Source organism: Mesoplodon densirostris, chromosome 19 (assembly GCF_025265405.1).
Source record: "Mesoplodon densirostris isolate mMesDen1 chromosome 19, mMesDen1 primary haplotype, whole genome shotgun sequence".
NCBI lineage: Eukaryota > Metazoa > Chordata > Mammalia > Artiodactyla > Ziphiidae > Mesoplodon > Mesoplodon densirostris.
In genome coordinates, this window is record NC_082679.1 from 34,709,747 (window position 1) to 34,723,967 (window position 14,221).

The 14,221-nt window shown below is 43.6% G+C and overlaps 1 protein-coding gene across 1 annotated transcript; it reads right to left on the bottom strand.

The window, feature by feature from the left end:
- Nucleotides 1–8,614: 8,614 nt before the first annotated feature.
- CHD9NB (CHD9 neighbor) lies at nt 8,615–8,773 on the bottom strand. The gene has a single exon (XM_060084425.1). The coding sequence runs from the start codon at nt 8,771–8,773 to the stop codon at nt 8,615–8,617; it is 159 nt and encodes a 52-aa protein (XP_059940408.1).
- Nucleotides 8,774–14,221: the final 5,448 nt, after the last annotated feature.

The following is a 14,221-nucleotide window of genomic DNA, read 5'->3' on the forward strand; positions in this document are numbered from 1 at the left end:
GTAGTCGCGGCACGCAGGCTCAGCAGTTGTGGCTCACGGGCTCCAGAGCGCAGGCTCAGCAGCTGTGGTGCATGGGCTCAGCCACTCCACGACATGTGGGATCTTCCTGGACCAGGGACCAAACCCATATCCCCTACATTGGCAGGCGGATTCCCAACCACTATGCCACCAGGGAAGCCCAGAATCATTTCTCTTAAATAACTGAGGGCATGATAAAGACAACACAGGAAATTATTGTGATAAGATTCAAAATCCTTGTTTCCTAGGTGGATTATTCAAAAGGTAGAGAAAACCTTTTACAATCTTTTATTAAAAACAGACCAACAGGGGCTTCCCTGGTGGCACAGTGGTTGAGAGTCCGCCTGCCGATGCAGGGGACACGGGTTCGTGCCCCGGTCTGGGAAGATCCCACATGCTGCGGAGCGGCTGGGCCCGTGAGCCATGGCTGCTGAGCCTGCGCGTCCAGAGCCTGTGCTCCGCAACGGGAGAGGCCACAACAGTGAGAGGCCCGTGTAACACACACAAAAAAAAACAGACCAACAATCCAACACATTTTGTCTTTTTAAGAGAGAGAAAAATTACACTCTAGTTTTTCATTAGTACACTACTGATATTAAAGCTCATTTAAAAATCTTATAATAAATCAATTTAATCTTATTCAGCTTGACCATATGAGATTAGTCTCTCTCTCTCTCTCTCTCTCTCTCTCTCTCTTTCTCTATCACAGACCCTTTACAACTTTCTAGACCCATCTAATTCTTGTCCTACATCTTCCTCTTTCTCATTCTGGAACAACCTTTAAACAACCTTGAATCAACTAACTCAGGACAAAATTACTCTCTCTTTTCTTAACAAAAACATATCCTTAATACATTGTATGCTTTTTCTTATCAAAAACATACCCTACTTTCCTGGCACATTTTGCATAGAGTTTTTTCCTCTGCTCTTATTATTTCCATTAGTTCCACTTACATATTTTGATTATAATTTTCAACCCTTAGTAATCTTTATTTTCCAGTGAAAACTAGGAAAGAGACAATTGTGAACTGTCTGTGATATACCGGCATTCTGTAGTTGATAAGAAAAATTATGAATATACCATCTCACAATTTCAAGAGACATATGCTTCCTCATTGCACAATTTCCCAGTGTGGCAAAAGAACATGTTTATTAACAGGTCCAAGTATCTGTAGTCTTTATGTAAAAATAAGAAGTCAAAAGTATATAAACTTATGTTCAGTACTTAATGTTTCAGTATTTTATCTTATTTAGAAGTGATCTAGATATTTAATGAATATCTATCATTTAACTTAGTAAAGCTTTAAGGTTGCAAGTAAGCAAAAAAGATTTTGGAGACTATTTTGACAGGTTTATTATAAAACATAATCATTGTTGAAATAAAGTTGGCCAGAGTAATGACTTAATTTGATTAGAATCAAATCTATAAGTTTTATAATCTTAAACATCTAGTAAATATAATAGTAGCTTCGACTAGAAAATCCAAGTAGAATAAAAATGTATGAGTGTAGGCAAAGAAGGTTTTTATTAAACCAGTAATATTAGACTAGTCTTATTTAACAAAGATTTACCCAAATCATGTGAATTTGAAGATCATTTGGGTTAGTTCCCACATTTCTGAGAGTTTGAGTGATATTTAATTTATATAAGTGCCTATTTTCTCTAAGTCAATTAAAATAAATCTCCTTTGTTAATTTGGTAATACCATCCAGAGGTAGGAAAATATCAGATACATAACATACATTCATATACATAGTGGTAGCTGCAAATAGAGATAGGTTTCATTTGCATTTTTAGCCATGAATCAGCCATAAATACAGGACTGTTTATGTCCCCCCAAATTCACATGTTGAAACTCTAATTCCCAACGTGATGATATTTGGAGATGAGGGCCTCTGGGAGGTAATTAAGGCATGAGGATGGAGCCCTCATGAATGGGATTAGTGTCCTTATAAGAAGAAACACAAGAGGGTGCTCTCTCATGCTCTCTCTCTCTCCCCATTCTAGTTCTCCGACCAGGGATTGAACCCCGGCCCCTCGGCCACAAAAGTGCCAAGACCTAACCACTGGACCACCAGGGAATTCCTTATCTTTATTTCCCCTCCTATTTCCCCTCCCTTCCTACCTTCCTTCCTATCTCTCTTTCTTTCTTTTTCTTCTTTCTTTACCACGTGAAAATACAGAGAGTAGCCTACAAGCCAGAAAACTGGCTCTCACCACAACCCTAACGCACTGGCACCCTGATCTTGGGTGTCCAGCCTCCAGCACTGTGAGAAATAAGTATTTGCTGTTTAAGCCTCCCAGTCTATGATATCTTGTTATAGCAGCCCAAACTAAGACATACAATAATACAAAATTCACTAGTTTATATATAAAAGTTGGTTCTTGTCTTTGTCCCACTTTATATTTTTATCTGAATTGTGTTTCTGACAGATGGAACAAGTTGTTGCCTGCTCAGTATGAGGGCTAAAGCTTTATCCAGTATTTGTGGAGGAGACTTTTAAGATTTTTCCTTTTTTCCTGATGTATAATCTTATGGAGGCTGTGGACTAAATTTTGTTTACAGTTAGTCTATTTCTTCTTTTTCAGCCTCACGTGCTTGCTTTTGAGGGTCCCTCAGTCCCTTGAGAGCCCCTGAGGAGGGCCAGGGGGTAACCTAAATTTCCAGTGACTATAGGGAGTTGAAGGGCTGAAATAGAAAGCAAAAAATCTTAGAAAATCCAGCTTGGAAGATATAACTTTTCTCAAAGGCACCACTGAAGTTCTAAATTATCCTTAGAAAAGTCAAGCCAACAAGAAAGGAAGCAGACAGAGTTAGTGCCATGGTTACAGAGCACACAGTCAGTGAGGGTTTAAGAAGAAAGGAGTTCAATCTACTGAAAAGTTCCCATGAGAGGAACAGAATCAAGTAGGGAGAATAGAGAGGCCTCAGAACAAACAACAGAGAGGCCTCAAAACCAAAACCGGAAGGAGAATTTCTAGCCCAAGAGGTATCTTCCAAACAAAGATGCTAGATTATAATCCAGCTTCAGAAAGTATACTCATTTCAACTGTGACTCAAACCATAAGCATTTTTATGGCTTAACTATGGGGGCAAAACTCATCCTCAAAGGGGGCACAGAAGACACAACCCTCATACTCAAAGGTAGCCAAGAGGAAGGAAGGAAGGCTCTCCATTGCCATAGGCGATGAACAAAGGCAGTGGAGAAAGAGACAAGGGTCCTTATGGGATGCGGCCCTTTAGAATTTAGACTTAGATGAATCCCCTGAGAGCTGGTAATGGTAAGTACTACAGCAGCTGCAGAGGGGGTACCCAGGCTACCCACATTTCTGCCCAGCTGACTACAGATTCTCAGGGCCTGCCACCTAATGGTTGGCAGCAGATCACACCCCCCAGCAGGTGGAAAACCAGAGAGAATGCTCTTTTCAATGTCCAAAGGCAAGTTCTCAGGAAACAAACACTTCTAGACATCACAACACAAAACAGTAGCGCAAGAGACAGACACAATAGCTACCTATTACAAGAGTCCCAGTATACAAAGAACTGGTTTTAAACAAAAGTTTTCTTCTGTAAATCTAAAATTGGGAAAATCTTTTTTGAAAAATGCAAGGAAAGATTCTTCCTGTCCTTGCTCATCCAGACCCTGGCAGAGATCCAAGATTCTGACTGGTAAAATAAAGTTTACCTTTGCTGGCATTGTCAGAGGTCCTGGGATCTTAGTTGGAGTCTCCAGAGAGTGGGGAATCCCAACCTTCCCATCCTTATTGCCAAAGGTGTTGGGAAGAAAACTTTTCCTCTTCTAGCTCTCGTTGGGGGCCTGATAATTTAACTGAGAAAAAAAAGATTAACAAGAGAAAAGACAGGATTTATTTTCACACAAGCCTGTGGGAGCTCCCAGTAATGGAAAACTCTTGGAATAGCCCCAAGGAAAGGTGTATACATACCAATTTAACAAAAGGGGGATTTTTAGGGCTTCAATGGGAGAGTATGGAAGGTTCTATTGGGCTTTTTGATGCTAATGAGAATGGACACTCTGTCTTCTTGGCAGCTAAATTTGCAGGAAACTCCCTCAGAGGGGGTTTAAAGGCAGCTGTATTTTGTAATTTCAGGCAGCTAAGGGAAATTTGTAAAAGATTTGTTTCTGCATCTTCTGTGCTGAAATGTTTTCACTTTAAAATAATATTTATACCAACTCTGGGGGGTCCAAGAGGATCCCCACAACTCCCAAATGAGTTCCCCAAGTCTCACCCTCTGGAGCCAAACTGCCTAGTACATGTTCTAGCTCTGTCTCTGAGAGTTGAAAGAACTGGGGTAAATTACTTAACTCCTCTGTGTTTTAATCTGCAAAAAGAAGATGGAGTGGTTGAAAGGATTAAATGAGTCCTATATGTAAAGCATTTAGAACAATGCCTGGACCCAGTAAGAGTGATATAACTGTTTGCTATTATTATTTTTTATTGAGGTATAATTGACATATAACTTTATATTACTTTCAGGTGTACAACATAATGATTCAGTATTTGTGTATATTGCAAAATGATCACCACAATAAGTCTAGATAACATCCATCTCCAAGCTTAGAATTATTTTTATTTTGTCCTGTTAGCATCTCAAACTCAACCCTTCCAAAACTCAACTCCTGATCTTCCCCGTAAACATGGCCCTCCCCCCAGAATCCCTTTCTTACATGGTGGCACCATCAACGGCCCCATCACCCAAGCAGAAACCTTGACTTCTCTCTCTCCTTCCACCCCTATGTAAAATCAACCACCAAAACTGGTTGATTCTATCCCCTAAATATTGCTTGAATTTGTCCTCTTCACTCTCCTTTTTGTGTCAGAGTAGATTATTGTTTAGCAAATATTCACTCCTTCACCCTCCATGAGAGAAGGGCACTTCCCTCCCTTGTTGATGTTGATTTTGGCCACATGACTTGCTGTGGGCAATGGAATAATAGAGGATATGACCGTGGCTGTGCAGTTGGACTCAGCCTCTTGTGCTCCTGCTATTTGTCATGTGAACACTCCTCAGGTAGCCTTGATCACCTGAATCACAGTGACTCATAGACACATGAGTTCAAAGAAAAACCTTATGCTTGTGTGCCACTGAGATTTTGTGGCTGGTTGCAAAATAGGTATTAATAGTAATAGCTACCTGATATATTTTTCCTAGGTTAGGCAATTTTCTCCTAATTGGTGTTTCTACTTCTAGCCTTATCCCTCTCAACTCCATTCTTCAACGAGCTACCAAGTTACTCTACCTAAAGTATAAATCTGAGTTGGTCTGATTTACTCATAACTCTTTGAAAATGATGGAAACAAATTTAAACCACTCTCAGAAAAAAAAAAAAAAAAACTGAGTATTTATTGGCTTGTGTAAATCTTCTTGGGGTGGTAACAGCTTCTGGCATGGCTGGATCCAGTTGCGTAAACAAGTTCATTGGGAATATGTCTCTCCTCTCAGCTCCACTATCTGCTGTGGCTTCATTCTCAAGCAGACCGTCCCCAGTGGTGGGAAGATTGCCATTAAGAGGCTCCAAGCTAAAATCCTGCAATTTTATTAACTCCAAAAGAAAGTGAATACTTCTTTCCTCATTGTGTCAACAGAAAGTCTCCAGGAAGACTGGTTTGGGTCAGATGCCCTTCCTTGAATTAGCCAATTCGACCAGGCACATACAGCGCTCAGCCTTGAGCCCGAGAATGGGATCAGCAAGTCATGTAAACTGAGAGTGGGTAAGAAAAGAGTTCCCCAAAGGGAAAAGATGGGACTTGTTACCCGAAGGCGAGATACAAAGCAGTCAAAAGCAACTGACATCCTGGCATTACTCCTCTACGTAAAGTCCTTCAGTGGACTCCTCATCACCATTAGGATGAAGTCTCAGCCTCTAAGTATGAAGCATAAGGCCCTTCGTGATCTGATCCTTTTAGTTATTAAGCCTCACCTCCCTGTCACTGTGTGATGTGCCCTCAGGCTCCCACAACACTGCACATCATGCCTTACATAAGGCTCATACGTTCCCCTTCTCCTGAAACACTCATCCTCTTTCTCTAGCCAATTCCTACTTACTCTTAAGGCTCCACATGGGTCTCACCTAGGCTGGAAAGATCTCTCTGAACCACCCTGCTCCAGGCTGGGCTCCCACGAGGCACACTTCAACATTTCATTACCAATAGGGAGTTTGGCACAGAGTAGTCTTCCAGTAACTGCTGGATTAATGGATGGATAAAGCAAGGAATAAATGATTGAGTGATAGAGAAGAGTAGAAACTCAATAAATATTTGCTTAATGAATGAATTTGGTTTGAAATGGGAAGTTTATTGCCTCATATAACTGAAAAATCCAAGGGAAGAGCTGAATGCCTAGGTAGGTAGGAAGGTAAGTATGTAGGTAAATGGATAGACAGACAGATGACAGATAGATGGATTGAATGGACTGGTTGGATGGGAGGTTGAATGGATGGATGGATGGATGGATGGATGAATAGATGGAGGGATAGATGGATAAAAAGGTGACTAGTAAACAAACTCCTCCTCTTCCAGTAGTTTTGGAGGTGGGCCAGAGCAATGGCTTTCAAGTTATGGGCCAAGTCTATGCAGACCTGTCTTTAAAGAGTTTAAAGCTCATTTGAGTAAACATAATTCTGGCCACTTTCACCAGGCACTTGAGCCTCAGAGGGAGACAGATGAGTGATACTGGGCCCCAATGGCACAATTGGAATGTCCTTACAAAGAAACTGGGTCCTATTTCCTGTTACAGATTAACTTCCTGGCAAATTGCAGTGTGCCTGCCACAGCTGGAGGTGGATGAAGAATCCAGTTTTTAAAACCCTCAGGGATCTTGAATTTAATTAAACAAGCATTTTACACCATCCCAGAAGGAAGCAAAACAAACCACCCTGTTTTCTGAACTTCTAAGGACCTGGAGTCTCCTTCACTTGATTTGCTAAGAAGCTGAGTGAGTTTCGCCCCTCACCAGCTGGTGAAATAAGCACCACCCTGCCTCAGAACCTCACCACCAGCTGAGAACTTTTTCCAGGATTCCTGAGGGTGTATATTGTGAGCAGCTTCTTACCAGACACTGTCCTATTTTGCAGGGTGAATTTCCATTAGGTGGGAGGAGGGAGAAAAACAGAATTGTATTAAAAAAAAAAAAATTGAAAGCAGTTACCAGAGCTTGGCCTATGCCCAGAAAGCTGTAGAAAGAGGCCCCAAACTTCCTGATCCCCAGCTGCAAGCCCAGGCCTGTTTCCTGGCCCACTGCAATTTCCTACCCCCGGGGAACAAGCAGGGCTTCGGGCCAGCTGAGGAGGCCCCATTTCTCTTGCTCCCTCCCTAAAAGACGTCAGGCTCCGCTGAAGCAAAAGGAACGCTCTGCAGTCAATTTGCAGGCCGAATTGCTCCACTTCTTGTCCTTCCTTCTTTCCTGCTCTTTACCCCAGTCACCAGATTCTCAGAAGAATCCTCTTCAGTTTCTGAGGTTTTGATGGCCCAAAAGAAGGGTCACTTCCAGTAACGTGCTGTCTCCATAGCCCCTTTGCTCACTTGCGTTCTACAGAATCACACCCACACTTCCCTGCTGATCCTCTAATCCCGGCTCCCCAGGCCGGTCTTTCAGACGTGTTATGTCATCATTTATTTGCAAACATATCCAGTTGATTTCAAATTAAAATGCTTTGGGGTCAAATTAAAAACAAAACACATGCAAGGGGGGAAAATGAGAAGCTGACAGACATGTCTGTCAACAGCGAAATATTTCCAAAGGCTGGACGCAGATAGCACAGACGCTAGAGGGTTCAGATTGACAGACTCTTGATGTGAGGAGACACAGGAACATCAGCAGAGGGACATTTTTCTGGGGATTAAAAAACCAAGAACATGAATCCCTCCTCCTTCCTTCCCACCAGCACTCAGTGTTCTACTCACTGGATGATCAAGGCCTTGTTGTCTCCCATTGCCATGATCACAGTCTGATCCTGACTGTTCCCATAATACATTAACAATTCTCCAAGTTAAATATTAAAGTATTCGTACAAACAGTGTGGAGTGAGCCAAACCCAAAACTTTCCTGTGATAGGCACTGCCTATTCAGCCAGCTATTAGAAAAAAGAGAGAAAAAAACAAACCAAAAAAAAAAAAAAAAAGAAAAGAAAAGAAGGAAAGAAAGAAACCGAGTACCACACATCCCCATCGATGCTATGACCACAGAGCTTTCAGAGTTCATAAAAGTGAGGCATATGGAAGGGGGTAGGGTCACTAGACAGTCACAGCTCAACAGCAGAGATTCACCAGAGCCAGAGCAGTCTGCTATGGGGCTCCCCCGTTTCCAGAAGCTCAGGGAAAGTCCCAGGATGTGCGAAGACTTCTTCTGTCCTCTCTATCGGAGACCTGGGGAAATAGGACTCCCCGTGGCCGCATCTCCCTCTCAGCTCCAGAGCAAAGCCCGATGAAGGTAATTTCTGAAGCATGAATGCCAAAGGCGGGGATTTCTCTCTCCTCCCTCTCTTTGGAGCTTCTCAGGATGGGGTTTGTCCCGAGTTTCATTGGCCAAAGGCAGTTCCACGGATGAGGTGAGGGTCCGAATCCAGAGAGAAGCATCTCAGTTCTTCTGCTCGGGGGCACCATCCTTCAAGGAGGCGTCTTTGCCATCTGCTGCCTCTGTGCCAGCCCGCAGATTTGGTTCCTCTCCCTCGGGCTGTTCTGCGGGTTTCTGGGACGCCCCCTCCACCTTGGTGCTCTTGCTGGCGTGGCATCCCATCTCAGTTGGACGCAGAGGGTGAGTGCCCTGGGATGCCCCGAGGTGAGGACGCTCTGTGTGGCTGATCCTCAGGTGCCAGAGTTAAATAGCCCTTCCTCAGAGCACAGCTGAAAGAGAACGGGTTCCGTTTCTATGGTCACAGGAAGACACCAGTCCAATCTGCATAATGACACCCGCTGCCCCCCGCCCCATCTGTGGGATGGGCAGGGTCTGGAAGGGGGCTCTTCCTGCTAGCACCAAGCCCTATTCTTTCCATCAGAAGAATTCCCTTTTGTTTAACCGGTAACTGGTTCTTTACAAATTACAACCCCCCACCTAGTTACCTGTAAACACCAGCCCTCTCTTCGCTGCAAAGAAAGCCCTGTTACTAAGCAACTAGCTGTGCCCTTCCTCTGTGTCCCAGGGTCATATCCAGTTCTGGGACTCACAGACCCCCCGCTTGGAGTCCATCCCCTACCCTAGAATGCCACCTCCACCCGGGGTTGAGGAATGGGGCTAAGATCGTGGACTCCAGGGTTTACCCAAACATGTAAGTAATGAAAAGCATTAACACTGCTGTATGTTATATATGAAATTGTTAACAGAGTGAATCCTAAGAGTTCTCATCACACACATACACACACACATTTTTGTTTCTTTAATGTTGTATCTTTAAGAGATGATGGATGTTCATTAAACTTATTGTGATAATCATTTCATGATGTGTAAAATCCAAAATATTACGCTGTACACCTTGAACTTATAGTGTTATATATCAATTATATCTCAATAAAACTAGAAGGAAAAAGAAATAAATAGATAAATAAATAAATAAACAAATTAGCAGGTACCAAGTGCTACTTGGTACCAAGTACAGTTTACATTCATCATCTTGTTCCATCCTCACATCAACTCTAAGAGGCAGGTTGTGTTATTTAATCCACATTTAACAGATGGAGACACTGAGGCACAGAGAGGTTGAATAATTTAAGGTCTAACAGCCTGGAAATAGCAGGGCTGGGATCAGAACCCAGGTCATCTGGATTCCACTCTATCACTACATTCATCTTATCTCTTTTAAAGACCCCACCGGGCCATCTTCATAAACCATCATAGGTGTCATCAGTTTGGTAGGCCTGTCATTGCTCTTTTTTAAAAAAAATAAATTTATTTATTTTTATTTATTTATTTTTGGCTGCGTCGGGTCTTCTTTGTTGCATGCAGGCTTCCTCTAGTTGCAGTGATCGGGGGCTACTCTGCATTGCTGTGTGCAGGCTTCTTATCGTGGTGGTTTCTCTTGTGTAGCACGGGCTGTAGGTGCGCGGGCTTCAGTAGTTGTGGCTTGCAGGCTCTAGAGCACAGGCTCAGTAATTGTGGCACATGGGCTTAGCTGCTCCACAGCATGTGGGATCTTCCCGGACCAGAGCTCAAACCCGTGTCCCCTGCATTGGCAGGTGGATTCTTAACCACTGTTAAGAATCTACAGGGAAGCCCCGTCATTGCTCTTTTAATCCGGGACACATGGGTAAACGTTTTCAAAGCTTTATATATATATATATATATTTTTTTTTTTTTTCTTTTGCGGTATGTGGGCCTCTCACTGCTGTGGGCTCTCCTGTTGCAGAGCACAGGCTCCGGACGCGCAGGCTCAGCAGCCATGGCTCACGAGCCCAGCTGCTCTGTGGCATGTGGGATCTTCCCAGACCGGGGCACGAACCTGTGTCCCCTGCATTGGCAGGCGGACTCCCAACCACTGCGCCACCAGGGAAGCCCCTCAAAGCTTTATATTTGACTCCTCTTTTATATTCTGATCACCTTGCTTTCTTGTTCCTAACTCCAAAAGCTGCAAAAAGGATCAAGCAGGTCCATGTAGTACCTTTTCAGAGAAGCACAGACTGTATTCTTCCCCGAGTATGCACACAGCAGTCAAAGGTGACACCAACTCCATTCACTTCCGGAGGGGTGGGTACATGCCAGCCTCGGATGTTTTACACACGTCCTGTCGTTTATTCCTCACAATCAAACAGTCCTATGAGGGAGTATTGTTAAGCCACGCTAGAGGGGGAATAACTGAGTCCAGAGTGGTTAGGTCAATGGCCTGAGGTCACATGCGTGGTTGGCAGCCAGCTCAGGATGCTGCCTGCACACCCTGTGACCTTCCCACACCTTGTCCCCTCCTGCTGCCACCCCCACTGCCTCTGGTTAACACCATTCATCTTCCTGGACTTAGGCATTCAGTGATCCACAGCAATGTGGTAAGACTCCCCTGTAAATCACCTTTCTTTGAATGACCTTCTTGCCAACCAGGCTGGCAGAGTGACAATTAGGAGGACATTGTAATGCTGTCGATTTACCTCTCCCATATAAACGCCAAAGTACATTTTGGGGGTGTCAGGGTGGAAGAGGGAGCTTCCATTTGCCTTCCAGTTAAGAAGTCCTGATTAAGGCAAATCCTCGTTTGGATACTGGGATCCTAAGCCAACAAGTCTCTTGTGAAGCCTCCAAATTAATCATGCTTATCCCAAGTCAGCACAAAAGACAGGCATCAGGAGCACCAAGGAGACAGGAAAAACCCCCAGGTTGGGCTTGGGTTCGTTTAGAGGTGTGGTTGGTGACAGATGAGGGCCCTTTTCTGAGTGAACCTGCTGAGCAACCTTGTCTTGCCTGTGACACTCACACCCAGGACTGGTTACATAATTGAAGGGCCTGTGTGAAATTAAAATGTGAGCCCTTGTTCAAAAATCATTAAGAATTTCAAGATGGTGACAACAGAAGTTTAAATGAAGCATAAGGCCTGTAAAGCCAGACCTACCCACACTTAACCTCTTCCTCAACTTTCTCAGAGATGGGTTCACCTCTGATGAAGACTCTAATTTGCCGGATCACTAGCTGGCTCTACCTAGGGGACATTGCCCTAGGAATGGAATGAGGCAGTGGAAAGACAAGGAAAGAGAAATGGACCACCCAATGATGGATGGGACCACAGTAGGATACTTTCAAAATATTTTCAGCTTTAAAATGCTTCGTTGGGACTTCCCTGGTGGCACAGTGGTTAAGAATCCACCTGCCAATGCAGGCGACATGGGTTCGAGCCCTGGTCCGGGAAGATCCCACATGCTGCAGAACAACTAAGCCCGTGAGCCACAATTACTGAGTCTGCGCTCTAGAGCCCATGCTCCACAACAAGAGGAGCCACCGCAATGAGAAGCCCACACACCTCAACAAAGAGCAGTCCCCGCTCGCCACAACCAGAGAAAGGCTGCACACAGCAACAGAGAGCCAACGCAGCCAAAAACAAATAAGTAAAATAAATTAAAAATTTTTAAAAATAAAAATAAAATAAAATGCTTCCTTGACTTTTACCACCTACAAAACATAGCACGCAGAAAGTATCAACATAAAAAACACAAATAAAAACTAATGATAATACCATATGTGGGCAAAGCTTCAGAGCAACCGGAACTCTCATATGCTGCTGGTGGGAATGCAAAATGGTAAAGCCACTCTGGAAGACCGCCTGGCAGTTTCTCATAAGGTTAAACATACACTTACCATAGAATATTTACCTGTATCAGTCTACTCAGGCTGCCATAACAAAATGCCACAAACTCAGAAGCTTAAACAATAGATATTTTGTCATAGGTCTGGAGCTAGAAGTCCATAACCAAGGTGTTGGAAAATTTGGTTTCTGGTGAGAGCTCTTTTCCTGGTTCACAGATGGCCACCTTCTTGATGCATCTCTACATGGTTGTTCCCCCGTGCTCACAAAGAGAGAGAACTCTGGTGTCCCTTTCTCTTATAAGGACACTAGTTCGGTGAGATTAGGGCCCCATCCTTATGACCTCATCTAACCTAATTACCTCCATAAAAGCCCTATCTCCAAATGCAGTCACACTGGGGATTGGGGCGTCAACATATGAATTTGGGGGGGACAATGCATCCAGTCCATAACATTACCCAAGGGAAATGAAAACCTACATTCACACAAAAACTTGTACACAAATATTTAGAGCAGCTCTATTAATAATCAATAACTAGAAACAACCCAAATGTGAATGGATAAATAAACTGTGGTACTTTCATACGGCACAATATTACTCAGCAATAAAAAGGAAAAACTGTCGTTACATGTAACGTAATTTCAAAGATGTTTATGAGTGAAAGAAGCCTAAAGGTTACCTACTGTTTGAATTCATTTATACGACATTCTCAAAAAGACAAAAATATAAGGATGGAGAACAGATCAGTGGTGTTACTACAAAGTGATGGCTTGAGAGTTTTTGGTGTTCTGTGTCCTAATTGTGGTGGTAGTTACACAAACCTAAACATGTGCTGAAATTCATAGAATTGTACCTGAAAAATTTTAAAGTCAAATTTGCTGTATATTAAGTTAAGGAAAAAAATATTAAGATCATCCAAACAAAAAAATAAATAAATACTGTTTGCCAGGAGCCTAGGAGCTTATTTGCCATCTGGTCCTAGTTCTCAAGATCATTTAAGATCCTTTCTCTCCTGCTTTTCATTTGAACAAACAAACAAACAAACACACCTGCCCCTAATTTAGCTTAACAGCTGTTTACTGAGCCGCATGCTACAAGGTTCCATGTGGGGTGTTGTGCGGTTTCCAGAACCTTAGTGAATTGCAATTCAGGAGACCTGGATGTGGAAGCAGAGAGGGCTGTGTGCAGAGGGTCACCTTACAGCTATGACTGTAGCGCAGAAGAGTGGCTGGCCCAAGGCACCTTGCAGGAAGGGAGTTGGGGCTGTAAGCACCCCAACCTCATTTTCCTCCCTCCCTCCAATCCCTCCCAGGGCTCCCGTTGGCCAAACCCAACTTGAGGCCAGTGGGCATAGAAGCCTTCGGTCTTGCCCATTTCGGTCAGCCTCCCAGGATGCGGAGCAGGGTGGAAAAGGAGAGCAGATGTGGAGAGGTAAACAAACCATCTAGCACAATCCACGTGGATCCTGTTCTCAAGGGCATAGAATCTGTTGGGGAAGGCAACATCTTTGCAGGGAATTAAACCATGAGGCAGAATGCAGTAAGTGCTTTAATGCAGGAAAAAGGTCACACTGGGAAAAGGGGATAGGGAAGGGATTCCTCTAGCTGGTCTCAGAAGGATAAGCAGAATATTAGCTGGTAGAGGAGGAAAGGACAACCTGGCCAAAACCAAGAACTGCAAATCCCTCCTGAGGAGCTCAGTTCAATTCATCATTTGTTTATGGAAAGGCAGCTAATGGTCATGGTTAGAAGCCCCAGATTCAGCCTGAGAAGAACCTGAGATTGAATACTAACTCTACAGTGTACACGTGTGTGGCCTTCAGCAAGTTGTTTAACCTCTCTGACTCTCAGTTTCCTGGACTTTTGGGAAGAGTCAATGAAACAGCATACATATCATCCTGCTAATACACCTCATAATATCTGGCAGGGTATCATGACCAAAAAGTGACCAAACTTACTTCTGCCGTAAG

Excerpts from the sequence above, each read along its gene's own strand:
- CHD9NB (XM_060084425.1), bottom strand. The coding sequence starts at position 8,773 with ATGGGATGCCACGCCAGCAAGAGCACCAAGGTGGAGGGGGCGTCCCAG.